Source organism: Podarcis raffonei, chromosome 2 (assembly GCF_027172205.1).
Source record: "Podarcis raffonei isolate rPodRaf1 chromosome 2, rPodRaf1.pri, whole genome shotgun sequence".
Taxonomy (NCBI): Eukaryota; Metazoa; Chordata; class Lepidosauria; order Squamata; family Lacertidae; genus Podarcis; species Podarcis raffonei.
In genome coordinates, this window is record NC_070603.1 from 85,773,205 (window position 1) to 85,799,446 (window position 26,242).

Consider the following 26,242-nt stretch of genomic DNA (forward strand, 5'->3'; position numbering starts at 1 on the left):
ATCAGCACCCCATCCCATCTATATCTCAATGTCATGAGTAGCTTTCAGTCTTTCTTCTTTCCCAGGGAGTCATCTTATCTATTCAGTTCCTCTTAGTGTTACTGCATTCCTCTGCACCATGGCGACTGCCTTGTTAATTTTCAGTGGGACACCCTTTATGATTTTTTCTCTCGACTCAACGATGGAAAAAACCAAGCTTCAAAATAAGAAGATGTTTTTTAAAAAATACAGAAGTCCTGCTTCTCATCTCGCTGTTGATGCTCAAACAGGCCTCATTAGTGCGATAATTTTTTTCCAGTTGCCACAAGAATGCTCCATAAAAACAAATCTGTCTTTGTTTTGCAGTGGGAAAACCCATGAAAGAAGGCAAACAAGCTGGTCCATGAATCATGGTTAATGACACCATGAAGATGACTTGGAACACAGGTCTCTAGCATGACAGACACTGGGAGGTGGGGGAATCCGTGCAGGCAGTCTCCACTTACGGATGCTTCTGCAGGGGCTGTCTTCATGATCACAGAAATCCCCCCATGACCAAACAGTCAGTCATATTATAATTGTTTTGTCTAGAACCATGATCAGATGGTAGCAGTTTCATTTTTTAAATTACCTTCCGCACTTCCCCCCAAAAATGCCCCTGCAGATGGTATTATGTAATGATATGGCATCAATCACATTGGGCCCTTGTAAGGAAGAAAATAATGCTAATGAGTTGCTGACTGAAGCAGTGGCAATTTTGTTGTTGTTAAGGAAAGAATAGAAAAGTGATACTAGACTAGAATCTTCTTCCTTCTTTTCTAATGCTAACCAACCACCACCCCAACATAATAGTAGTAGTAGTAGTAGTAGTAGTAGTAGTGTAAGGTAAAGGGACCGCTGACAATTAGGTCCAGTTGTGACCGACTCTGGGGTTGCGGTGCTCATCTCATTTTATTGGCTGAGTGAGCCGGTGTACAGCTTCCGGGTCATGTGGCCAGCATGACTAAGCCGCTTCTGGCGAACCAGAGCAGCGCACGGAAACGCCGTTTACCTTCCCACCGGAGCGGTACCTATTTATCTACTTGCACTTTGACGTGCTTTTGAAATGCTAGGTTGGCAGGAGCAGGGACCGAGCAACGGGAGCTCACCCCGTCACGGGGATTCGAACCGCCGGCCTTCTGATCAGCAAGTCCTAGGCTCAGTGGTTTAACCCACAGCACCACCCGCGTCCCGTAGTAGTAGTAGTAGTAGTAGTAGTAGTAGTCAAATTTCTATACCACCCTTCGTCTGAGGATCACAGAGCAGTTCACAATAATAAAAAACAACAACAAAGCTGCTTATGCAAGCTGCTGCCATTCAGTGTAGACAGTACTGAGCTGGCTGGACCAATGGGCTGACTCAGTACAAGGCAGCTTCCTAGGTTCCTAATGGAAAACTGGTTAGAAACAAAAAAAGATGCAGCCCTTTTTTGCTCTGCCTTTCACTCTGCAAGAATGCTAAACAAGCATCTGGTGGAAATTCTGACCTGGTGCCAGCTTATTTGCTTTATTCATTTATTATTTGCTTAGGTTGCCCTATAACAAAGCTGTCATAGTGCCTAGCAAGAAATAAAACATTTTAAAATTAATCAGCAATGAAACTGATGTAAAGCTTGGTCCTCCCCACCCTATATGCTAGGTATTCGTTAAAATAAAATAGAACTAAAGGCTTGCTGAACATCATGCGTAGTGTGGCCCTTAGATTTGTGTCCCCATGGAGAACGCTGGCAAAGGGACGTCATACAAGTGGAGGGACAAAGGGCTGGGAATAGGTCCGACTTTCTGCTGCCTTTTCTGTATCCACCCACTGTGAGTGTTTGTAGTTCTCAGCTTGTCTCTTTACTAATAAGGAAAGCAGCAATCCTTTGTGGGCACAGTGTTACAGGGGTTGAACAGGGAAGATGGAGGTGACTATATATAGTGTAGGTTTTCAGATGCACATACCTTTTCCTTTTTTTAAAGGGCCAAATCCCAAATAAAAGATACAAGCTAGCCGCTGATTTCCCAGCAAGGGGAAAACGAACAGCCCACATACAAAGAGAGCTGAACTTCAGTAAATTTTCCTCTAGGAAGGTTTTCTGCCAAGTGACTCCAAATGTTACTTCCACTTCTCAGCTGGAAATTACTGCATGATGATACTGATCAAGTAATGGAAGGAAATGTACCACATTTTAAGTATAGGCCAAGAGCTCACTCTTGCTTTGGGTTTGTCCTAACACTTGTAGTAAATCCATTTGTAGAAAGATTTTGCACTCCGTTAATGCGTATAGATGGTGACGGCCAGATAAGGAGAAGGTGCCAGATGAAAACAAATTGCATGGTTTAAAGATAAGAATGATTAGTAACCTCTTTTAAAGAAAGTCCCTGAACTAGCGAAATACTATATATATCTTAAGTCCTCCCCTCCCCCCCGCTCCCGGGTTTGGAGGGTCCAAGGGTGCAAAATATTGTCCTTTCTAAAAATGGAGAGCAAATGTAATTTTCTGGTCTGTCAGTGCTTTTAGCCTGTTTGTGGGCTGCAGGGGAATATTTTAATAACGTTTCCTCCGTTGTTATTCAGTGCAAGGTTTTAGACTTGTCTGTCAAACATGCGCAGAGACATAGTTTCTTTGTTGTGCCAGGCCAGAGGGAGAAAAAGGTATTGGGGAAGCGGTAAGTAATTAAACTTTGGAGAGATCAGTATCTCATTGACCTAGTGGTACATATGGAATAGTTAAACTTCAAATTAAGAATTCTGCTTCATGCTGTCCATTTATAAACAATAAATGACAGGTCGGCATTAAATTTAGTAGGGCCATGCATTTAAAAATCCTTTGGATTGTAAACAAGCATGTTTTTATCTTTACTGTGAGAGCCTCCAGGCACAGAGGGTAACATGCTTACCTGTGATGGGTGCTGTGCCATTGCACTCTGGGCGGCTCGCAGCATATATCAGAAAATAATAATAATAATAATAATAATAATAATAATAATAGGTTTCCCCAGCCACTCTGGGCAGCTTCCAACAAAACACTAAAATACAGTAACCTATTGAACATTAAAAGCTTCGCTAAACAGGGCTGCCTTCAGATGTCTTCTAAAAGTTTGGTAGTTATTTTTCTCTTTGACATCTGGTGGGAGGGCATTCCACAGGGTGGGCGCCACTACCGAGAAGCCCCTCTGCCTGGTTCCCTGTAACCTCACTTCTCGCATTGAGGGAACCGCCAGAAGGCCCTCGGTGCTTGACCTCAGTGTCCAGGCTGGACAATGGGGGTGGAGACACTCCTTTAAGTATACTGAACCAAGGCTGTTTAGGGATTTAAATGTCAGCACTAACACTTTGAATTGTGCTCGGAAACACACTGAGAGCCAATGAAGAACCTTTAGGACCGGTGTTATATGGTCCCGGTGTCTACTCCCAGTCACCAGTCTAGCTGCTGCATTCTGGATTAGTTGTAGTTTCTGGGTCACCTTCAACGGTAGCCCCACGTAAAGCACATTGCAGTAGTCCAAGCGGGAGATAACCAGAGCATGCACCACTCTGGCGAGACAGTCTGTGGGCAGGTAGGGTCTCAGCCTGCATACCAGATGGCGCTGGTAGACTGCTGCCCTGGACACAGAACTGACCTGCGCCTCCATGGACAGCTGTGAGTCCAAAATGACTCGGAGGCTGCGCACATGGTCCTTCAGGGGCACAGTTAGCCTGTTCAGAACCAGGGAGTCCCCCACATCTGCCCACCCCATCCCCCCAAAACAGTACTTCCGTCTTGTCAGGATTCAACCTCAGTCTGTTTTATGACTTCATTATGAAAATGTTGCCCTCAAATGTGAAAAATAGAGTTATACATGGTGGCCACAATTTAAAGCTACACGGGCCACATGACAAGGTCTGGCGGGCCGGATTCGGCCCGCGGGCCTTGTGTTTGACACCCGTGATCTAGTTCAACACCCTGGAACCAAGCAGAACCATCCCTTCTCAGATCAGCGTGTTCAATCCACAGTATGCTGCAGGCAGAGACAGAAGTGTCACAGAAAGCTTCTTCCAGAAGCTTTCGACAGTGGAATTTGCTGCCAAGGAGTGTGGTGGGGTCTCCTTCCTTGGAGGTCTTTAAGCAGAGGCTTGACAACCATATGTCAGGAGTGCTCTGATGGTGTTTCCTGCTTGGCAGGGGGTTGGATTCGATGGCCCTTGTGGTCTCTTCCAACTCTATGATTCTATGATTCAGAGCATGTGGCTGCAGAATACTCAACTAGTGAGCCCAGTCAGGTACAAGTAAAATTCCCCTCCCAACATTTTGCTGTACCACCTTCTTCTTCTTCTTCTTCTTCTTCTTCTTCTTCTTCTTCTTCTTCTTCTTCTTCTTCTCCCACTTCAGCTTCTGCCATTTCCTGCACACACTTGCTTCTCTGTTGTCCTTCCTTGTGTTTAAGGGAGACCCTAGAAAGCCTAAGAACAACAGTGTTGGATTAGACTGAGGACGCATCTAGTGCATCCTGGCTGTAAGCCAATCCTTGTGGCATCACATTTAGCCTTGGTGGGACTAGTAAAAACAAGCAGAAATTATACCATGATTGCAGATGGAAAGCTGTACATGCATGGACAAAGGCCATGCAGTAGGAAGGTTTTGGGAAGGGCAGTAGCTCAGTGGTGGAGTTCAGGCTTTGCATGCAAAGTTTCCTGGGATCAGTCCCTTGCATCTCCAAGCTGGACTGCTGAAGAGCAGCTCACAGAACTGAACTATTTAGACCAATGCTCTGACCAGGTATAAGGTAGTTTTCCACATCTACACTGTATGATGGGTGTGGGGACCCCTTGGCCCGCCACATGTTGCAGAACTACAACTCCCATCAGCCCCTGCAAGCATGGCCACTCACCAGGGATGATGGAGGCTGTAGTTCAGCAACATTTGGAGGGCCGAAGGTTTGCTGCTGTACAATAGACATGGCATAAGTATAACGGCTACAGTCCATATAGCAGGAGCAGGGAACCTGGTGCTCTACAGATGTCGTTGGACTACTGTCCCATCATCTCTGACCGCTCTGCCGACTGTGGCTTGTGAGAATTGGAGTCCAACAGCATCTGGAGGTTCCCCATCCACAGTACCTGCCATAGAATCATAGAATTGTAGTGTTGGAAGGAACCACGTGGGTAATATAGTCCAACCCCCTGTCATGTAGGGTTAGGCAGTGAGCATGTACTTTTAATTTATGTCAGTAAGATGTACACGAGGGACGCGGGTGGCGCTGTGGGTTAAACCACTGAGCCTAGGACTTGCCGATCAGAAGGTCAGCGGTTCGAATCCCCGCGACGGGGTGAGCTCTGGTTGCTCGGTCCCAGCTCCTGCCAACCTAGCAGTTTGAAAGCACATCAAAGTGCAAGTAGATAAATAGGTACCGCTCCGGTACCGCTCCGGCGGGAAGGTAAACGGCGTTTCTGTGTGCTGCTCTGGTTTGCCAGAAGCGGCTTAGTCATGCTGGCCACGTGACCCAGAAGCTGTACGCCGGCTCCCTCCGCCAATAAAGCGAGATGAGCGCCGCAACCCCAGAGTTGGTCATGGCTGGACCTAATGGTCAGGGGTCCCTTTACCTTTACCTTAAGATGTACACATGCAGAAAATTCACAACTAAGCGTGTTTCCCCCCTGAAATTTTAATGATGCTGTGTGTGCATTCTTGCACATATTTCCCATTTTAAATTACTGGGATATATATGCATATAACTGCGGTAGTATAATCATTTCTATTACTTACATAATTACTATCATTTTCACCATTTGCATCCTCAGTGTAAAGAAGCTGTAGGATACAGCACAGGCAGGGTTAAAATTAGAGGAGTTCATAGGATGTTGAGGCTTCTGCGCAGTGCCTTTTTAAATGTGCTATAATTTTTCTGCCTTCGATGAAAGAGAACCCCATAAAGCACAGCTCTCCTATAAACGAATAACAGCTTGAGGCTTATGCGAGAGTCGTTATTTTGGCATTGTTGTAGGTGTGCATGTATGTTTTGGTTCAGCAGTTGCCAGCTATGCTACAAATGAGGATTGATTTCCTTTTCTGTTTTCAGTTTGGGTGCAGAAATGAATTCCAATGTTCCCTGATTTTTGATCACATATTTGGGGACTTCTCCCATCTCACTGGCTGCTTGGTCTAGCTTAGTTCTATCCATCTACTGGATACTCTTAGTGCTCTTAGTTTCCCCCCTAGAATAATGAACATAGGGTAAAAGGTTACAGGATTGTTTGTGTAACCTCAGTGCAGTGCTCCATGTCAAGAACCAGTTTAAGATAATACAGTGTTCATCTGTTTGTTTGTTCAATTTGCATTCCTCCCTCCATCAGTTCCATTGATCCAAGGGTGCGTTAAATCTTAACACACTGTAAAACAACAAAACAATTATAAGATTGCAGCTCACCATTGCTAGTAGACAGTGGAGTGTTTACTCAGTTCCCCCTGCTGTGCCCAAAAACCTGGGCCAAAAAGGTGTGTTTTTTGGCAGTGCCGAAAATCAGCAACAATTATTTCTGCCTGATCTCAAGGTGGAGGGGATACCATGACTGAAGTGTTGCCTCAGACATGGTCTTCTCTTGTGCCGTTATGCCATGGGCCTCCCCTCGCAGTAGGTCAGAAGTGACCGCGAGACATCCAGCTCAGGAAATCCATTTTCTTTTGGACACTTAACTCTCTCTTTTTCTGCCTGATATGCATGCAGCCATTGTTAACCCTTAAAAAGAAATCTGTGCTGAAGATCTGAGATAATTTCAAGTAAATAGTGATACATACAGTACATACACAATGATACCACTAGCAGTTTGAACCTAAATACAGTTATGTAAAAATAAAGTCCTACTGAATTTGACAAAAATTATTTTTCTTACAAAAGATGTTAAAAAATCTACTTTTGGTATGGATGGGTGGGTGTATGTATGTGGTGCCTTGTATGTATGTACCGTGGTACCTTGTTTTACGAACTTAATCCATTCCGGAAGTTTGTTCTTAAACTAAAGCGTTCTTAAACCAAGGTGTGCTTTTCCATAGCAGCAGGGGGACTCAATTTACAAATGGAACACACTCAACAGGAAGCGGCACATGTTCTGCTTCCAAGGCAAAGTTCACAAACCAAAACACCTACTTCCAGGTTGGCCACGTTCTTAATCCAAGTTGTTCAACAGCTAAGCTGTTCTTAAACCCAAGGTACCACTATATATATTTATTTAACAGGATTTCCATACTGTTCAATCATCAAAGCCTCTAAGCAGTTTACAGAAATTTTTAAGCGTTTTACATAATTTAGGTATCTTTAAAAATATTACTCTGCTGTGGATAGCCCAATTTATTTGTCAGCTTTTAAGGATTGTTGATCAGACGAGTTAACTGTAAGTCAGCTGTGGACTTACATAGCATCTAGCATAAGCAAGAATAGCTGCCAAATCCGTTGCACCCTTTAAAACAACATGAAACCATGACTCAGCCCTTAAAGCACATGTTCTTCTAACAGTTGACTTAGCAGAATTGTTGTATGTTGTATTTCAGGGTTCTTTTTTTATGTTATTTTTCACGTGTCAGTATATGAGTCTTTTAAAAGAGGCCCCGTGAAACATGTGTACTCTGTATCCATGGGGCCTCTTTTTAAAGGACTCGCCCTGTATATGTATGTCTGTGAAATATGGAAGGCTGAATGAAAGGAACATGCTTTTAAGACCCCAGGCTTATGCTTCTCTCTGACACTAAAACAGCAGAGTATTTCCTCATGTCATACCCCCTTTCTCAGCAGAGTCACAGAATGTAGCTGGGCAGTCACTGCTGAAATACAGGTTTTTCATACACTGACGTGCTTATTCTCTATGCAGTTTAAAAATGCACAACTGCCTTTCTCTTTGGAAAGAAATCAATACTTGAAATTTGATTCATGTCACATAGGACTTCAAGATTGTGATTCAGCTGTATGTGATACCACTGTGGGAAACATTCAGTATTTATGGTCACATACATTGCTAGTTTATGTAGTGCTAAAACTGTTTTATGGCCCCAGATACCACTAGTTCAAATTTCCTAAGCTGTTCATACTGCTTTAAGTTAGCTCTGGAAAACTCAAGACTTGGAGAAATACGAATGCAGAGGTAGGAAAAAAAATGATCTTCAGTAGTCCCATACTCAAGAGATATTTTGAACCTTGCACTCTGCTATGGACAATTGAACCTCTTTATTCAATAAGATTTAGCTTAAGCTGTAGCTGGGTACAGGATGGCTGCCTGAATATGTCATGTCTTAATTGGAAGCATGCCACTTTTTCCAGCCGCAAGTAATTTTGAAGCCTGCCCCACATCCCTTTACCAGTTTTTCAGAATCTCAGATGTTTATGCCTCTGTCCTTCTGCACTCTCTCACTCCAGTAGACAGATAGTGCTTTATTGACTATATGGTGCCTTTCACAGTGAGCAGAGTTTGAAATGCATAGTCCAGCTATTTGGAGCTGAGCAGCTCTCTGATGTGGGCAATCGGGAATGCTGAATAGCATCATATCACCCATTTTCTTTAACAAATCATTACTGGGAAATTTAGGTTTGTGGCTATTGTTTAGGATAGCTTGTAATTTGAGCCTGAGCTCCAATTCAGATGTTGACATAGTAATCTGGTTGGTACTGCAGAACTGTTCCCTTGTAGCTGGTTCCCACATAACATAAGAATGTGTAGATACTTCCCACAACAGTGTCACCCCTCCATCCTTGCTGATGTAGAAGGTGCTCACATGCCTCAGTGGGACAATGTGATCAAACTATGCATTTATTGGCTTGGGAGCCAATAGGAAGTGAGCATTTCTGTGCTCACAATCTTGCCTTAAAGATAAATGTATGAATTGGGTCCAGATTGGCTTCTGCAGAGAACCCACACTCTCGCAAGTTAAAATGTGAGTTTGCTTCAGAATCAATCCCCAGTTTTTATTAGCTCATTTCCACACACCCCCAACATCATTTTTCTGTAGGGATTTAAATTTCAAGTGTTCACTCTGCGTATGTCAGCAATGCTATTTTAGAACTGGTCTAGTTATTGCGCTGAAACCTTTCAAGTAAAAGAGGTTCTGTAATTTTCCTCACACACCCTAACATATTCATAAGCTTAAATGATAAGCGCTCTGGCCTAGCACGCCCCCCTCCCACCAACAGACTAGCTCATTAACTTCCCTGTTCTGGGCATGGATTGTGCACATATATTAAGGATTGTTATAAAGGGATCAAAAGGAAAGCAATAATTATTATTATGCATGCATATCAGTCTATGCTGTGGCTGGAGGATAGTTGCTATTAGCTATGAAATTTAAATGAAACCTCCAGAAACAGAGGCAGTATATCTTTGTATACCAGTTACTGGGGGCAAACATTTGGTGAGTGGCGAGGAAAGGGACTGTTGCCTTCATGTCCCACTTTTAAGCTTCTCAGAGGAATTTGACAAGCCACTGTTGGAAACCGGAGTTTTGGCTGAAACAATGGTTGACCACTGTATTTTGTAGTATTTTCCTGTGCCAGGAATGTACAGCATTGGTGTGGATATTCTTTGGGCAGTGAGACCAGTCCACGCTGTAAACAGCTTCTACATCTACACATTACAGCAGCTGTGTGTGGAGCTGTGTTTTCAGCAGCCTCTACGTAGTTGTTAACCAGCCCTCATTTCGAAATGAAAGGAGGCACTGAATTCCATCCTGCATTCATCACAATTAGTGCTGTTTCTGTTCTGCTACAGTTCGGCTCTCGCTAAAACCTATACTGTTCATCTCTCTGTCTGCTGTGGCCGAAACTAGCATAAGTAATTATGTAATTAATTTTATTGGTGTGGGAGGGGGAAATGAAGGGGGGAAAGGAGAACTATTTCCGTAACGTTTATGGACTAAAAAAATGATAGCAAATCCTGCTTTGTATTTGCTTGTGTTGTTTCCATACCTGACTTCAGATGAAAGTGCAAATGGTGGCAATTTCGCTTCCCATTGGAATACTTCAGCATGCATACTCTTGTCTTAGGAAGAGTAATTAAGGTGAATTAAGCATCTTTATTATTTCTTCTGGAGAATATTTGAATTATCCCTGATAAATAGGGTGGTATATAAATTCAAATAATGATGATGATGATGATATAGTTTCTACACAATCCAGTTCTTCCTACAGAATCCTGTGGGCAACAGTGATGAAAAAGGTGAATGCCATGCTAGGGATCATTAGGAAATGGACTGCCAGTAAATCTGCCAATATCATAATGCAGTTATGCAAATCTCTGGTGTGACTGCATTTAGAATACTGTGCATAGTTCTGATTGCCTCTGCTCGGAAAGGATATTGTAGAATAAGAAAAGGCTCAGAAAAGCGCAATCAAATTGATCAAGAGAGAGGCAGCAACTCTCCTCTGAGAAAGTATTGCAGCATTTGGGGGTTTTTTAGTTTAGAGAAAAGGCAACTAAGAAGGGGACATGATAGAGGTGTATAAAATCATATGTGGTGTGGTAAAAGGGCATTGAGAAAAGCTTTTCTTCCACTCAGAATCCTTGAATGTTGGAATATTCAGGACAAACAAAATAAATTACTTCTTCACACAGTGGATAGTTAAACTATGGAATTTGCTTCCACAAGGGGTAGTGATGGTCACCAAGGTTTTAAATGAGGATTCGACAAATTCATGGAGGATAGAGCTATCAATGACTGCAAGCCATAATTACTATGTTCTACCTCCATGGTCAAAAGCAGCATGTCACTGAATGCCAGTTGCTGGGGATGCAGGTGGATAGAGTTCTGTTGCATTCACATCCTTTTTTCAGACTCTCCATAGGAACCTGCTTGGCCACTGTGAGAACAGGATGCTGGACTAGGTGGGCCTTAGGCCTGATCCAGCAAGGCTGTTCTTACGTAACTCACTTAGGTTTGTCTAAGTTCACCACCTAACTAAGGATCCGTGTTCATATTTTGGATAACCTGATAGAATTTTTAAAACCTGCTCTCTTTCCGTTTAGGAACTTTTCTGCCTGGTTCCCTGTGTGAAATGTTAATTCTCATAGGAAAGTGGCAAGTTACAAGCCAAGTATAAGTGCACTTGGCAAAGCTTTAAGACAGCCAATTTTTTTATTGCTCCCTTCTCCTTGGCCTGTAGCAGTGGGTTGAGCTGCCAACCATCTCTCTTAGTTCTGGGGGGGGGGGGAATACCTGTTGATTTTGCCAGATCTGTTGCAAGAGGGCCAAGAACAAGCCCAGCCGGCTCCTTACGCACCTCCAGTGATTTGGCAATCTGAAAATTGCACCACAAGGTGACTCTCCCTTCTTTCACCTCATTAGTATTACAGAAAATGCTCAAGGTAGAGTATTATTAGTGGTGGTGATGGAGAGAGATAGAAAACTCACAATTATACCATTGTGGGGATCCTTTCTCACATTAAGCCAAGCACCACTTAATTGCATTGCTAATACTACAGCCATGGTGTGTTATATAAAACACCTGTGTGATGTTAGTCACGTTGCTAGGTTCAGCAGAACGCCGTCCTACTCACTTGCTCAAACTTAGGCATGTTGTTGGCATATCAGTCATAAATCTATTTACTCCATTCGATTCAATGGAATTTGTTTCCAAGCCAGCATGCTTAAAACTGCAGTCTTTAGGATTTGCTGACTCCTGGGCACGTTTGTTGTTTTAATCCAGTTTATAGAAATTGCAGGTCATTCATGCAAAGTCAGTTTTCAGGCTGTGCAGAAAGCTATTTTGGCTCTGTTACTTATATGAGGTTTTTTTAAAAAAAAATGTGCAAGAGAAGCCTTTCATGCTGCCTGTGCTGGTTTCTTCTTGGAACGTGTCAATTTCAGAGTTTCTTGCTAACAGAGTTGTAAGCATCTGGAGATGAAAATAACTCTGCAAAAGAAGCACTGTGGTTAGTGGGGTCTTGCAGTGTCCAAAAGATGGATGTGTTTCTTTGGCCGTTCTGTAGGCCTGAGCCATCATGGTGAACACAGCCCAGCCTGAGAGGAGCTTAGCAACTGCCTGTTGTCATTTTTTAAAGTCTCGGGCATGCCTAACAAAAAACTCAGGAGCCACCAAATGTGGCTAGTGGTCTGCATTCAGTTTGGTGGGTAACAAACTGTGCAGGCCTGCTTTATAGTGTTTACATTTTTCCAGATGTTTCGAATGGATGGAGTGCTACTGTACTGTAGCGACCAATGAAAAGAGAAAATTCAGTTTGTGATCAGTTAGCTCTCATGAGTCATGAAGCAGTTGTGTGGCTACTCAGGGAGATTTTAACATAAGGTTACCAGATTTTTTTCAATGACTCCGGGGACGCTTTTCAACTTCAATGGATTTTGTATGGGGACTGATATCCGGGGACTGTCCCTGGGAAACGGGGACGTCTTGTAACCTTATTTTAACAACCATTAGCAATACACTAATATCCCCTGTGGGGGCAAGATACCCAAGAGGGTGGTGCTTTTGAATACTTTGGGATGAAACAGATTTCTTAGATCCACTTCGATCTGGATTCAGGCCCGAGTGTGGTACTAAAGCTGCTTTGGTTGCACCAGTGGGTTAACTCAGTTGGGAGAAAGATGGGGGAACACAACCCTGTTGATTCGCCCTGCCCTCTCAGTGGCTTTTGATACTGTGAACCATGGTATTTTGCTTGTCCTCTTAGCAATTTTTTGATAACAGTGTCCATAGTATCATCCTGGACTGGTTCTGTGGCTAACATGGGCATGGTAACAGAGTGATTCCGTTCCTACCTGTGGGGTTGGTTTCAGAAAGAAGCAGCATGGTTCTGTCTTACCTACCACCTACCACTTCATGCTTTTTAATACAGCAGTTTTGGCAGACCATCAGAGGGTTTGGAGTGTACCGAACTCAGTGTACATTCAGCTCTGTTTCTCTGTCATTGGAGGCAGGTAAGGCTGGGCAAGTGCTGAACCAATGTTCAGTAGTTGGCTGGATGAGGGCCAATAAACCTGAGGGGCTGCACTTAAAAGGATATGGGCAGGATTCAGCTAATTAATCCTGTCAGCGGAAGCCCACGCAAATACTTCTTGTGCAATAGGACATCCCCCTCTTTCCCCAGGTGATCTCAAGAAACACCCAGAAATTGACTCAGAGTGGGTCAGGAGAACCCCTGGAACAGCATGTTGGGGGAGCTGAGGGGGATCTTTCCATCCAGCAAACAGAAATGTAATAACAGAACGATCAGCTTAGTTCCATTCCATCCTGTTTCTCCAATTATCACATGCCATGTTATCAGTTGCATTTATATTATGTATACTTTTAATTTGTAAACTGTCTTGAGATGGATTGTAATAGGTACTATTAATATTTTTATAAATGAATAAAAAAATCAGGAGGTAGGAGGGGAGCCCCTGATTATGGTCTCAGTAAATGGATGGGCTGGTATAGAAGAAGGCAGTCTGGTAAATATCTGGGTCCCAGGGCTTTAAATGCTTCAAAACAGCATTTGCAAATAACAATACCGAAGCTTTTAAATCTTGCTCTTTTAAACACAGCTTGTTTGCTTTTATATTCCCTGGTTTCTAAATTGACATATTCTACTTTGATGCTCCATTTAGGGGCCTGGTGTTCGTTGCTCACGGTGCTGGAGAACACTGCTGTCGCTATGATGACTTGGCCCAGATGTTGACGGGAATCAACTTTTTTGTATTTGCCCATGACCATGGTGAGTGCCATTGAAAGAACAGTGTGTGGTTGAGATAGCAAAAGGGATGAAGTCAAATACTCTTCGGTGTTTAGAAACAGAGACCGTGAATTAATTCTAAGCAATGGTAAGACAGCTGATGTGGCTTCACCCATCTGCATTATTTTGTCTGAGTGCCAAATGAATGTGTAATGAAGTTGCTTACATCCAAAATGTTGAGATAATCAAATATGAGGATTGATTGGAATGCTGTTTACATTGTAACCTTTACTTGAGATTGTGTGTGTGGGAGGGATGGTGAAATACAGAGAACGTGTTCTAGTAACATTGGTGCTCTAGGAATGTGGTTCCAGAGTATGAAGGCACATGAGGTGACTGAAACTAGGGAGCTCTGGGTCTGGTCAGTGCCTGACCAGGTAACCAACTGGGAACCACATGAACAGTGCCTTGGGTTCCATGACAGAAGAAAGATGAGATATAAACACAATAACAAAGTTTTGGTGTATGACACACTTGGGTTCTTTAGCTTAGATATGAAGGTTTCAGTTCTTGTTGCATTTGCCCTTCATTCTCGTTGCCCCTGCTATACCATAATTCTAACTATTCTGGGAATTATGGAGACATCTGTGGAAGGAAAATGTTTATGTTTTTGTCATAAGGACATGCACAAAGCCATGCTGGATCATACCGAAGTTCCACCTAATTCAGCATCCTGTTTTTCATAGCCAGCAATCAGAGTCATCTTCTGGGAATCTCACAAGCAGGGCATCTCCCTGGTTTTTCTCTCCAGTAACTATAATTCAGAGGCATATTGCTTCTGGGCCTTGGAGATTCCATAGCATTGTCATGGCTAATAACCATTGATAGAACTATCCTTGCTTGGATCTGTCCTCCATGAAATAGACCTATCCTTGTCCTAAAAATGCATTGTAGCCCTCAGTTGCATAAAAGCCTTTCTGAGTAGCTTAGCTGGGGTGGGAAGGGAACTTTGAAGAAACAGAAGGATCTGTCTCCAGAGAAGAAGTGGGCCTTCTTCAGGCCTACTTTGTTTTTACTAGAACCCCAAGATCTACCTATAAGATTCAGGGTAAAGCACAGCACAGGGTGTCTGTCTTCACACATTTTGAGCCTAAAATTTTCTTTTTAGTACAGAAATGAGCTCATAATCCTGTCACACACAAGTCCACATCTGGTTGGCTTTCTTCATTTCAGCAGTGCAGTTTAGGCGTTGGTGGAGAACAACTTCATTGTTTCCATTGTTAAACAGTTTAGAGTCAGAGACCTTTGCCAATCTACACTCAGATCTGCCAGAAGATCCTGCTTTCCTGTCTGTCCCCACTTGCTATGAAGCCATCTTGTCTTCAAGAAAACAAAACAAAACTTTATATAACTTTTAGATGTTTTTCTCCTTCCTCCCACCCCGCCCCAAATGACAATATTATTAAGGATTTTCTTCTACACACCCAAATTTTGCTTCCTTCCAAAGGCAGAACAAAGTTCTTCCATTTGACTTGTTAATTAGAACAGGCAATTGAGGACAAGTGGGTTGGAGCCAACATCTGTAGTGTGCTGTCCCATTTTAAATTCACACAAGAAGAGTGACCCTGCTTCACTTTGCTCCATTTGCTCCATTCTCTCCACCCTCCCAGTGCTTGATTTTTTCCTGACAGATCCCACTGTTTTCTGGGAAAATTCTCATCTGTTTCTGCAGATTTAAGGAAGGCACGTGGATTGCCATGTCCCCATGTTTGTCTTCCCAAGAAACCCCAATTATTTCATTAGGCAGCCTTATGCTGAAGCCATGCAGCTTGAGCAATTAAGTTCATAATTCCCCCTAATGACCATCTGGGAGTGTGCACTTGAGCTGCATCCAGGGTTGAATATATCTCTTCTCCCCCCCACCCAACCCATGTTAATGACACTTAATGGTGGCTATTATGCTTTGAAAGGTGCACACATTCTGTTTCCTGATCCATCAGGAACCTACAGGGAGAAATGCCTTGCGAAGCATTTGTTTGGGCTCTGCCACTCTTTTGTCTCTCACTAGAAGAAGAGCAAGGCGTGAGGGCTGCATTGTAGGGTTTTGCTGCTGCATATATTGCCCATTCATCTCTTCAGTCACGAGGACTTGAAACTTGCTTGGTTTTGTTTTTATTCTCTGGTATTTGCAAGACTCTGACGATATTCAGTCAATCATACAAAGAGATTTTTTGAAGCCCCAGAGCTCTTCATGGAGACCAGAAATGGACAGTGACTGAGGGCCAAAGTCAAAAACACACACAGAGAGATCAATGTAGCCCAGCCACAACCCCCAAGAAAACTGCAAACAAGCTAGGAAATGAAATGTTTTTAAAAGGAACTTCTCAGCTGTTGCACAACTGAATATATAACATTTTAAAGCCACAAAAAAAAGTACCTTCTTGTGGAACCAAATGGAGGGGAGGGGCAATGGCACACACCTGGCCTCCTGTGTCTTTTCAGCAAGGAGGGGTGGTGGAGAGGTTGGCATTGTGCGAATACACTGGCAGCTAATCTGGTGAGCCCCCTGGTGTGTCCACAGTGCTGACCTCCCCATTTACTTGCCCCTCTTCTTTCTGGTATGCTGCAGTGATGATGCTGCTGGAAGGTGAAGTGTGTACCTCCTGCCCCGCTGGCTGCCTGCCTTGATACATGAAGCATTGACAAATAGGTACGCTAATGTATGACAAACACCAATGTATAGCAAATACTAGTTAATCTATAACAAATACCAAACATGTTTTGACCAAGCATATAAGCATTTCTCTCTTTGTCCATTTTTCATACATCAAGGTGTGTACATGTTTGCATTATAAAGCTTAATATACCAGTATTTAGTTGCACGGTATTTGAGAAGTTCTTTTTTATACAGTTCATTTCCCAACTTGAGGGCCAAACTCCACATTATGCTAAAAGTATTTTTTAAAACTAACATGTTTAGAAAAGACTCAGCCATGGGGGTGAATTGGAACCATGGCATAGCTGGGATAGGGCTCGGCTCTTCTCCTTGCAGTTTTCCTGTCAAAAGTCACTACCCCCCCCCCAAGGGTGTAACACCTGTGGGAACAAATAGGAGCTTTGGGGTGTGATTTCCAGCCCAGGAAAAACAGCAACATGAAAACCCTCTGCACCATGTTGTTGTTGTAAAGAAAGTAATGTGGCCAGTTTTATGATATACCGTATCGGCCTGAATATAAGCCGCACTTTCCCCCCAAATTCTGACCGTGAAAAGTTAAAGTGCGGCTTATATTCACGACCTTACGGTATGCAGCCAGGAGCGCAGGGCAAACAGCGCCAGGAGCACGGTGAAGCAGCGCCTGCCCCATGCGTAATTCCCCATCCCCTCCCCCAAGGTTGGGAAGGGAGAGAGCAAGGAAGGGGAAAGGCCGCGGCAACACAATGCTGCTCTTCCCCCCCCCCCCAAAGTATGCAGCCAGGAGCAGCGAGGAAGGGAGTGGCTTATATTCGGGTATTTTTTTCTTTTCCCCCATCAATTTTAAAGCTGCGGCTTATATTTGGGTGCGGCTTATATTTGGGCCATTACGGTCCGAAGGACTGTAAATCAGCTTTTATGTTATTGTACTGGAAGTTCTGTATTGTTGTTTGTGTGTGTCCTTCCTTTTCATTGGCTGTATTTTTTAGATTCATTTCAAAATAGAATTACACAAAATGTATTTTTTGGCCCTGGCCTTGTTCAGTCTATTAATGGAGACAACTCCTGTAAATAATAATAATAATATCATCTTGAATTGGATCTCAGTGAAACTGATGCTGAGGTATCTGGCCTAGTTTGTCAGGAGCTGGCAACAGCCACCTGTCAAAACTCCTTGTTTCACTATGCAGTAACTCATTGTATGCCCATGCTAACATCATACATTGTTCAGCTGTTCACATCATGCCCAGTAGGTTATCAGAAGGTGAAGAAAGTTTTTATAATGAGAGATCCAAAATCTGTTCTTGGAATATAGTCCTTGGTAGGCCTTTTGTGATGTTAGATAAAAGGGCACTGTAGGGATGGACTTCCAACTTTTTCGCGCCTGCACCATTATTGTAGCTGGAAAGAAGAGCTGCTGAGTTGCTTGTCAGGCCAAGCGCGCCTTTAGGGGAAGGGCTGTAAGTCAGTGGCAGAACATATACTTTGTACTCAAAATACCCCATGTTCAATCCCAGCATCTCCAGGAATGACTGGGAGGAGATGCAACAACTGGAGGATGTGGGACCAGTTGTTCCATGTCTTTGGGAAGGTGTTGAAATATGTCTGCATACCCGTATTCTGGGCTGGGACCATAACAATTGTAAGTGTCTTACCATGTTGACTGGGCCTGTTGGGTGTATCACTACATGATTGGCTACATCCACGTAGGTTACAAATGTTTTGGCTCCTGTGGAGTTCTGCTGTGTGAAACCAATTTCATGCCTTCTGAATGGGAACTGTAGACATGCTTGCACCCAGGCCATTTGCTTGAGTGCCAGGTCTTCAGAAGCCTTCATCCTTTGAGTTTGGGGCTGCAGTTAGGACTTGTGAGGCCTCTACATTTTATGCTTTTGGTTCTTCACCTTCTTCAGTTTGAGACACATACATCTCCAGGATGTATAGTCTATGTTTAAACCCCAAAGAGATGAGTGCTTCAGAGGAAATGGCACATCTGGAAACTGGGGAGGGTGGAAAATAGAAGTAAAGAGGCTTCTGTGGCACTGCGTGATGAGGGCTGTGCTCCCTCCGTATCCCTTGAATGTCTTTTATGCTGGAGAATAATGAATAGCTTTTTTAGCCACAGATGCTTTAAAAACACACACTCAAAAATCCCTTTGAGTTTCCAAAATAATCCATTAACAGTTTGCACCTGGTAAAGCTATTCCATTCAGTTAGTTTATGTGAGTCAGAACACATTATCAAGGCATTAGAGTCTTGGAGATGTTTTTGGATGTGTCACCAAAGCCTTCTGTGTAGTAACATCCCTCCCACCCCCCACAATTGAAAAGTCATGCAGAGGAAAGTGGATCAAGATTGCTTCATTTTGTCACGTATGTGCTTCACTGTATTTTTAGATTTATTTTAAAACACACAGATACAACTAGGAGGCACCGCTGTTTTCTTCACTTATGCAGTATTTTATAATGTGCTTTCCCAATATCTGGGTTTCTTTTGAGGTTCACTGCAGTTGGCAAAGTTAATGTTGCTTGGATGACATTGTTCCTCACTTCCATATGTTCAAATATTTGGATTTATTTGAAGTTGAGCCTTAAGTCTGAATTTATTCATTGTTTCTTTTCTACATTCTTGCAGTCCTTACATCACAGATCTAGTCTCTTAATGTTCTTTCACAGTTTGAGGGATGGTTTTATACAAAGGTGTGTAAGTGGTGCATTTCATGAGAGGAACAAGAGGAAGGGGGGGAGTAGGGGCCATTTTGAGTTAGAGGTCGGAGGGACAAGGGTTAAGCTGTTCATCTCAAGCTCAAGGCCTCCTGAGACTGCTTTTGGTCTGATTATTAATCACTCTGAAAGATAAGGGTGATTTGGGAGGAACCTCAAATGCTTTGATTGAGGCGGTTTTCTGCTGTATACTCATGGGGGTGGTAGAGGGTTGATGAAGGACCCCGGGTGAGAGATAGGGAAATGCTGGTGTCCTAGGGTGAGAGGTTGGGAGGAGAAAGGAAATATATCAGGTGAGAGCTGGAGGGAGCTACTCTCTTCTCTGGGAGGTAAGGGCTAAAAAGTCCTTTTAAGAGAGGACTCCATACAGTATTCTGCTTATTTTATTCATATTTTTTTAGCCACTATTTTATTGTATTATGAAAAACTTTAATAGGAATCTCATTACGAAACAACAAGATGTATATGCCCAGGAAACGATGCATATTAACTATGTGTCCTTTCTTGTTTGTCCACTGTGGGCAGTTCTTATCAATTTTGACCGGATAATTGATTTCAGTAACCTTGTAGCCTACTTCACAACTTTGAAAACTTCAAAATTGGCAACAAGCGTTTTAAAAACAAATAATGTGGTTTTCTCTCAGCTATCGGCAGCTGCTCCTTGATGACAGCCACACGGAAGTTAGCGTTGTGAAAGGCCCAGCATCTGTTTGGCTTTTAATAATAGCAAGTAATCAATAATGAAACATAACCAGATGCTTCTTAGCTCCTTCCCATGAAGGGGCCTGGCCATGGAGTGTTAAAATGCCAGAAGTTTCCATCAAGTGGGAAGATGCTGTCGTATGTCTCTATCCCTAAAAGCTCTCTTTAGAGCAGGAACTCCTTAGACCAAGAGACCAAATGTGGCTGTCCAGGCCTCTTTTTTTCCTGGCCTTTGGGATTCTCCTCATGTTTCACCTCTTCCCCCAGACCACAACCCTCACTGGCCCTTCTTTGCTCCCTCCTTGATAATTTTTGCCTAATGACTCCTGGCTGAAGGAGAGAAAGGGCTTTGTGAGAGTGTGTGTAGAAACTAGCCTACTGTACAAAGTGCAAATTTTACATTTGTTGTTCTGCCCACTTTTGCCTCTGCCCACTGCCATGTGGCCCCTCAAAGGTTGCCCAAGGGAATGGGGTCCTTGGGCTGAAAAAGATTCCTCATCCTTGGTTTAGAAGTTGATCCTGAGGTGCTTCATTTATTCAAGGCTGAGCAAAAAATAGATGGGGCAGGCTGGGCTTTGCAGCATTGCATATTCCTTTACAATACTGAGGACCAAAAGATAAATGTTGTTTTCCATTCACTTGGAAGGTCAGATCAAAGGAAAAAGGAAAGGCTGTTTCTTTCCTATTATTCAGAAGTTTTTTAAGATGTTTGCGACTGAAGTGCACATTTCTTTCCTCCAGAGAGTCCCCATTCTAACCATGGCGTTTTGCATTCCCCAGGAAAGAGCCCTGTCATTAACAAAAGCTTTACTGTTCCATTCTGTTTCATGAAAAGCAGGAGCAGTAGGAATTGTACATTTTAAAATATTTGGGATTCTTCTGCAGGGGCAGGGTTTTGATCTTGAAGCCTTTCAAGGTCCATTGTTGCAGAAAGCAGAGAAACCTTTTAGTGGTGTGTGCTGGTGTGCAGCATTTGAAAGGGATGATTTACAAGAAGAAGTTGAAATGGAGTACGTTTGTTCTTGTTGGGGGTGAGGGGAAGGAAAGAAGTATGGCTAGATATGCAGTTACTGAAGAGTTTTTGGAGAGATTTGTTTCTGGTATGGTTAGGTTGGTTTGTGGCAAAAAAAAAGGAAAGGAAAGCGGGGGAAAGAAGATAATTGTGTCCAAAAATATTATAGGAAAGACATTGTCTAGTACAGGCACCCCCAACCTGCGGCCCTCCAGATGTTTTGGCCTACAACTCCCATCATCCCTAGCTAACAGGACCAGTAGTCAGCGATAATGGGAATTGTAGTCCAAAACATCTGGAGGGCCAAAGGTTGGGGATGCCTGGTCTAGTAGTTTCCCAGTAGAGTTGGTTCCCCGCTGTCCAGAACTCATTCATCCAAGAAGGCATTCATTAAAGCACACTGGGGTTTTTTTTAATCCAGGAGTAATTCATCCCAAATAAACATTTTCCTCTGGTTCTCTTTGTACATGCTAAGTGTGAGGTGCTCTATCTGCCTCAAGTTCCTTGAGAATTGTAATGGTGGGCGAGGAATGAGCACATTGGGCAACTGTGCCATTGAATGAAGGCAACCTCTTAGCATTAAAATCAAATAAACAAAGAGTACAACAGAATGAACATTGTGGTCAATAGCTTTGTGCCCCAATTGGCTCCTTGCGTCTTTATGGACAAACCCTTTCAGCTAAATCCCCCATGCAAACAGAAGTGTAGTAAGGCATGAATCTTTCTAGAGGTCTAGTTAGCATAGCTGTGTTGCTTGTACATAATAAAATATATAGAATACATTGAGATGATGTCTATTCCTTCCATTGTTGACCACAGAAATCCATGTGCTCATTCAGTCATTGCAGCCCTACTACTTATGTGAACTTCTTAAGGTCACATAACTTCTTAACAGACTGAAGACCTGTCTAGTGCACCATTCTGTTCCCACAGTGGCCAACTTTTGGAAAGCCCACAAGCAAGATACAAGTAGAATAGTCCTCTCTTGCTGTGATAGCTCTCTTGATTCTGGAGGTAACCATCATGACTAGTAACTACTGATAGGTTCATCTTCCATGAATGTATCTAATCCTCTTTCAAAGCTGCCCAATTTGGGGTCAGTCAGCACAAAGTGACTTTGTGAATTCCATAGTTTAACTATGTGTTGTGTAAAGAAGTACTTCCATTTGCCTGTCCTAAATCCCAAATTTTCAGTTTTATTGAGCAGTAGTTTTAATTCTTGGCTTAGCTCAGGAAAATCTGAGCATCTCCAGCTTCATAGACCTTGCTTGGTTTTGTATATACTACCAGCAGCAGCTGCTGTTCTTATATCTTGCAAGCTCGAATTGAATTGCATTGCACAGAACCCATTAAGGAAACCAGACCTTTGGTCCTTTGGATTAGATCTTGCAAACGCCATCATAAAAAGGTGAAGATACAAAATTACCATTCAAATTAGATGTGCTCTGACCTTCCTCTACATCTTTTTACGATCTTTGGGGCTAGATGGGGATGCTAAGACATGGCTAAAGCCTTGTTTCATGCCCTGCATCACAGCAGGATAGATTAATGAAGTACTGTAATAATGTTATCCTCAGTTCCTACAGCTATTAGGAATTCAGAACAGGGAGCTCCCAAACCTAAGCTGTAGTAATTAGAATATTTTACCAGCAAAGAAAGCTTTTAGATAGGTAATTTCACAAGCATCTTGGTTGTTTTATGGGAGCTCTGGAAGCTGTGATGACCTATTGGGAATTCTCACCCGCATCTCATCTACCTTCATGAAGAAGCAGGGGATAGGAGGAGAAGCAATTATAAACATTCCCCTTCTTCTGAGGCAGATGACAGAGCAGGGGATCAGAAATAATTTCAACCACCAATCTACTATATCACCGGGGGGGACATAATCCCCATCCCCACCCTAATCAATCTTCTTTTAACTTCTGAAATGGGATAGGGCCATTAAACTGCCAATGATTATGTTTTTTCCTCCCCACCTCAACCCTTTTAAAGTCTTCATTTTCACCTTCCAGCCAAAGCATTTCAAAGGACACGTATTTATGTTGCATTGCACTGTATAATACATTTCCTGCCAAGAAGAGCTAAAGACAGAAGGTCCCTCTACAATAACCAGGAACAAAATCCCATGAAAGGCTAGCAGATGACTCTACAGATTGCGCATAACTTGGTTGTGGTTTTCCAAACAGTTTCACAAATTCAAGCACTCAAGTTATGATCACTCAGCAAAGCTCTGATACCTACTCGAGCTTGGGTGTTAAATCTAAAGAGAGAGAGCGGTATTCAGCTGCCACAGAAATTCCCACTTATGCAGCTGGACTCACCCCCCCCCACCTCCCACCACACCACCCCCAAATCTGCTCTAGGCAGTTGTGGGAACCCCTAGAACAGATTTAGCAGGCAAAGGGGGAGGGGTCCATTGTGGAAGCAGAAATCCTTGCGACAGGCAAAATGCCTGGTTTCATGCCCAGCTTTTGCACCCCAGTTGGAGGTAACTCTTTGTTACTCCTACGTGCAGGGTTGCTACCAGAAAGTAGTACAGTACTTCAAGATTGTTGCTTGGCTTCGTGGCTTTAGGGCTGTTGGGTTCCACAAAGCTCCATTCTTCCCCCAAGCTATTTAAGATCTATATGAAACTATTGAGCACTGCCATCTGGAGATTTGGAGCATGGCACCATCAGTTCTACCCAGTGCTTTTTCCCCTCTAAAAAAATGTTTCAGGGTACTCTCATTTTGACTCAAGAAAATCAGCATTTTTCAGTTCAAATCAGGAAAAATAAATACAGTAAATGGACAAAAGTACAAAAGTTCACAAAATGTTTAGGGTATGCGTACCCCTGCATACCCTCGGAAAAAAGCACTGGTTCTACCTCTCCATTTCTTCAGAATCCAGAGAGGCTTTGAAGATGTTGGACAGGTGTCTGGAGGCTGTGATGGATTGGATGGGGCACAATAAACTGAGGCCGAATCCCGATAAGATGGAAGTACTGTGGTTGATTGGTTTCCGGATCTGGGAAATAGATGCACAACCTGTTCTGGGAGGGGGTGTACTTCCCCTGAAGGAACAGCTTCATAGTTTGGGAGTATTCCTGTATTCTAATTTGTCACTGGAGTATCAAATGGCTTCTTTGACTAGGAGTGCTTATGCCCACCTTAGGTGGATTCTCCAGCTATGGCCATTCCTGGGAGTAGACTAACCTGGCCTCAGTTGTCCATGTTCTGGTGACCTCCTGTTTGGATTCCTGCAATACGCTGTATGTATCGCTGCCCTTGAAGATGATCTGGAGGCTGCAGCTAGTGCAAGATATGGCTGCTAGGTTGGTAAATGGGGCAGCCCAATGGACCATGTGTCACCAGCCCTGAAAGCACTGCACTGGCTGCTAGTGAGCCTTAATTCAAGGTGTTAGTACTAGCATACAAAGCCCTAAGTGGCTTGGGACCCAAGTACCTAAAATACCTAAAAAGGCGCTGTCAGGGGCTCAGGAGCAGAAGCACAGGGGAGAGAGCAAGTAGAGAGCGAAGGAGAGGAATCCGAGGGGAGCGTAGGGGAGTACGACAGCGACCCGAGAGATTCCATGAGCTTCTCCAGCGAATCAGAAGATTCCCAGAAGGGGGCGCCTATGGTAAGGGCAAGGGGGGTCCCAGGGGGGACGCACCAGAAGCAAGGGGCCAGCGGGGAGTCCCAAGGGAGCAGCGGAGGATCAGGACCAGCCCCCCCACCAGAGCGCAGTGGGGGGGAAGAGTCACATGAGTCAGGACCAGCCTCTCCTCCAGCGGGGAGAGAAAATGAGTCAGGGTTGACCACGCCCCCATCGGAAAGTGGGGAAACGGAGGGGAGGTCAGGTCCAGCTAGCCTCCCCGAAGGAGGGAGCAGTGACACAAGTGTAACGGTCAGGAGGAAAATGGGAGGCTGTGCGCGCGCGCCAAGTTCAAATGTGCAGGAGCGCGGGACAGCAGAAAACCCGGATTGGGAGCCAGGTCCTAAAGCCCGAAGGAGGGAGGGGGAAGAGTCAGGGGACTCAGCGTCAGAAGAGTCTAGGAAGGGTGAGACCCCGACTAGCAGGCGGACCCAGAGGAGGAAGGAACAGAGGAAGAGGTGGAGTAAGGCTAGAGTCTTAAACTGGTGTCAGGGGGGAGGAGATTCAGACGGAGCTTCGGCGGTCTAAGGTTAGAGACGTAGCGTTGCACGCTGCGCGTGCGGAAGTGAAACTGAACTTCAACAAAGACTTTTATACTAAAGAGCGAAGCAGCGTTGGTCTTCTGTGAGCTGGGACCTCAGGCAGCGCTGACAGGCGCCTTCCCCAGTATCAACCATCCCAGATCCTGTAATCAGCAGGTGAGGTGTACTTGGTGGTGCCACCACTGACGTGGACCTGTGACAGGGGCTTTTCAGTGGTGTTTCCTCGTTTGTGGAATGTCCTCCCTGGTGAGTTGAGCCTAACCTCCTCAGTATTAACTTTCAGGAAGAGCTTGAAAACACTGCTGTTTACCCAGGCATTTGATGTCTGAAGGACACTGTTCCTGGCAACCCTGAGATCACTGCATGAGATGATGTTTTGACTGTAACTGTTTTACACTTTCCAACTGTAACTGTTTTTAAGAGTGCTTTTTAAAAGTTGCTTCATTGAGAGGGTGTGATATTAATTAATTAATTAAGGCTACATTGAATACAACCCAGATTGTAAGGGAAGGGATAGCTAAATTGGCCTCACTTCTGTCCAGCCCAATGCAGAATAGATTTGTGGACCCAATAAAACTGCAGGTAATACAAAATAAGAACTTCTAACGATGTCCCTGCGTCCTTTTAAACATTAAGTGCCTTGATTTCAAAATTCAGTCTGCTGCTCAAAAGGCAGCCAGCAGGAAGAGCGTGGTGTGGCTGAGGGCCAAGCTACACATGACTTTAGTTGTGCAGGTCTCCTTTTAAGTGCATGACTCTTGGTTTATTTACATGAATTGCCAGCACAATGACCCTGATCTGTTTTGGGACCCTAGCATGAAAGTCCTTTGTCCTTGCTATGGACTTAGTCCAGGTTGGGCCTCCCACAGTTTTGATTTGCATAGAGAAAAAAGCTCCTACTGAATCAAATTGAGGTCCCCCCCCTTAAGTGCAAATTGGAGGTGCAAAGGGCCTGTTTGGGATCAGTTCCACAAAGGAGGTAAAGAGTTAAAGCCCACCCACCCCATCCAGGTGTACCAGTCTGGATCAGGACCCTCACTCTGGTAATTTTTGTGAAAGTAAAATAAACCCCCTGCACTTAAAAAGCAGCTACATCGCTCAGGTGATACGGAGTTATGGTCCTGAATTTGCTACAGCAGCTGAAATGAAGAGGCCAATTGGTATGGAATGCAGTTGGAACGACTTTTCTCGGTCAACATGGATGGGAGCAGCCTTCAAATGTAAGGCTGGGGGAGAGCCAGCATGAGATATATTTTGATCAAGACACAACATTTAAACGAAGAAGACTTTGTTGGCAGTTTGTCAAGAGC

The 26,242-nt window shown here is 43.8% G+C and overlaps 1 protein-coding gene across 10 annotated transcripts in view; it reads left to right on the forward strand.

The window, feature by feature from the left end:
- MGLL (monoglyceride lipase) overlaps positions 1 to 26,242 on the forward strand; it is an 87,826-nt gene that overhangs the window by 18,193 nt on the left and 43,391 nt on the right. For 6 of the 10 annotated variants that reach the window (XM_053377987.1, XM_053377986.1, XM_053377985.1 and 3 more), the window contains exon 3: positions 13,562 to 13,668. The exons of the other annotated variants lie outside the window; for them this stretch is intronic. In XM_053377987.1, the coding sequence (XP_053233962.1) occupies positions 13,562 to 13,668 (107 nt within the window). The remainder of the gene's footprint in view (positions 1 to 13,561; positions 13,669 to 26,242) is intronic. 10 annotated transcript variants of the gene reach the window in all.